This window comes from Macrobrachium nipponense, chromosome 5 (genome assembly GCF_015104395.2).
Source record: "Macrobrachium nipponense isolate FS-2020 chromosome 5, ASM1510439v2, whole genome shotgun sequence".
NCBI classification, from domain to species: Eukaryota; Metazoa; Arthropoda; class Malacostraca; order Decapoda; family Palaemonidae; genus Macrobrachium; species Macrobrachium nipponense.
This window is the reverse complement of record NC_061107.1, coordinates 116,670,320-116,672,509: the sequence shown is the minus strand read 5'-3', so window position 1 is coordinate 116,672,509 and position 2,190 is coordinate 116,670,320. Positions and strand designations below refer to the sequence as shown.

General features: G+C 43.3%; 1 protein-coding gene across 1 annotated transcript; it reads left to right on the top strand.

Annotated features, from left to right (window-relative positions):
* Positions 1-1,100: 1,100 nt before the first annotated feature.
* On the top strand, positions 1,101-1,646 carry LOC135215905 (uncharacterized). The gene has a single exon (XM_064250860.1). The coding sequence runs from the start codon at positions 1,101-1,103 to the stop codon at positions 1,644-1,646; it is 546 nt and encodes a 181-aa protein (XP_064106930.1).
* Positions 1,647-2,190: the final 544 nt, after the last annotated feature.

Genomic DNA, 2,190 nt, shown 5'->3' with positions numbered 1-2,190 from the left:
TAAACGTTCTTTTCCTAAAAATCATGGTGTTAAAAATATTATTTTGTCTTAAAACAAGGACGTCTAAAAAAGAAAGCTGGTTTTCATTTTCTTTTTCCAGGGTAAACTTAACGTTGGAATGCTGTACATTTATAAACTCAAGAAAGGACTCGGCATCATAATTACGTCTAAAAAGGGCAAAGGTATCATCAACATACCTTACATGGAAAAGGGGGCGGCAGGCTAAAGGACAGTCATCATTTTAAATAGACTTTTTCCCGAACCCGACTCAGTAGTTTTTAGTGGTTTTAACCATAAATGTTCTTTTCCTAAAAATCGTGGTGTTAAAAATATTATTCTGTCTTAAAACAAGGACATCTAAAAAAGAAAGCTGGTTTTCATTTTCTTTTACTAGGGTAAACTTAATGTTGGAATGCTGTACATTTATAAACTCAAGAAGGGACTCAGCATCATAATTACGTACGTCTAAAAAGGGCAAAGATATCATCAACATACCTTACATAGAAAAGGGGGCGGCAGGCTAAGGGACAGTCATCTAAAGGTAGGTTTACATCTACGCACTTTCGTGTTGCGGGCTGTTACGGAGTGGGACCGCAAGAAACCGTTACAAAATTGACCCTGTGGGGAGAAAAAATGACTGTTATTGGGCGGCGTGGGGCGGACCCAGGCGGTGGGTTACGGGCACCTCACTGCGTGTTCCTGCGGTGCCTAGCAGAGTGTTATGGAGTTGGCGTGTAGTTGGCTGGGCAGGGCGGATTTGGGCTCCGGAGTGGCTGACACGGCGGCAACTACATGGGGACTACAGCCAGCTGCTACAAGAACTGAACAAGGAGGACCACAAAGGACACAAGAACTTTCTACGAATCTACCCTGAATTGTTCGAGGAGATGGTCAAAAGGCTGACGCCCCTGTTGAAGAAGGACACGAAGATGCGGCGTGCACAAGAGGTGGGACTCTAGTTTGCGGTCACTATCTGCCACCTGGCAAGTGGGAACGACTATACAAGCCTGCAATACAGCTTCAGGGTCTTCAAGAGTTCCATATGCCGATTTATCCCAGTAGTCTACCAAGCCATTATCAACATATACAAACCAGAAGTGATGAAATGCCCCAAGACACCAGAAGAATGGAATGACGTAGCAAAACGCTTCGCCTCCAAGTGGAACTACTTCAATTGTGTGGGAGCCCTGGATGGGAAGCACGTCACGATCAAGAAACCCAAAGGTGGAGGATCACTGTATTTCAATTACAAGAAGTTTCACAGCATCGTCCTCATGGCCCTCTCCGATACAAAATACAAGTTCCTGTTCGTCGACGTCGGTGCAGAAGGAGGTGCTGGGGATGGAGGAACCTGGCAGGAGTGCAACCTGGCCAGGGCCATCGCAAACAACCGAGCAGGACTCCCACAAGACAGAAATCTGCCCAACAACGACGAACTCATCCCATTCCACATAGTCGCCGACGATGCCTTCACTCCCAATACATGGTTGATGAAGCCCTACTCCCACCAATCACAAGATCCCACCAAACGAATATACAGCTACAGATTATCTTGCGCTCATCGTGTGGTGGAAAACGCATTCGGCCTGCTGCAGATGAGATGGCAAGTCTTCGGGACGACGATGCAACAGAGGAGGTTTTCGTAGTTATTTATTTACTAATCTAATTTCACATATGTTAGGCTGTTTGATTATACATGATTACCATCGATGCAAGATTTAAAAAAACTATCACTGATTATAACTATACAACATCTTTATAATAAACTACTTTTTTTTTTACTTTTGAAAGCATCGAATGAATGAGGAGATTCCGGAACTCAGTAATTCCAACAACTCGGATCCATGCAGTTATATGGATATATACGAGGCCATTTATGCAAGGACGTGTTTCTGATGCTTCTGCATTTGTATATGAGGTTGCATTAGCGTATTCGGATGAGTGCAGTCGTCGAGGAGCCTCAGTTAGGATTGGACATATATAGGTTCACGCTCCCTTGGGATGTACAGTTATCGAAATTGTATACATAATCGAAGTGATTAGATTGCGTTCGTGGACATTTTCGTGTTGCGTTTCTATTTGGGTGTGTGGTTGTATTGGCATGTTGACTGCATATATTTTGAAGTAACAATGATGATTTCTATTTTATCTTCTCGTAATTATTTCAGAAATTTAAGTATGCAGAAGGTT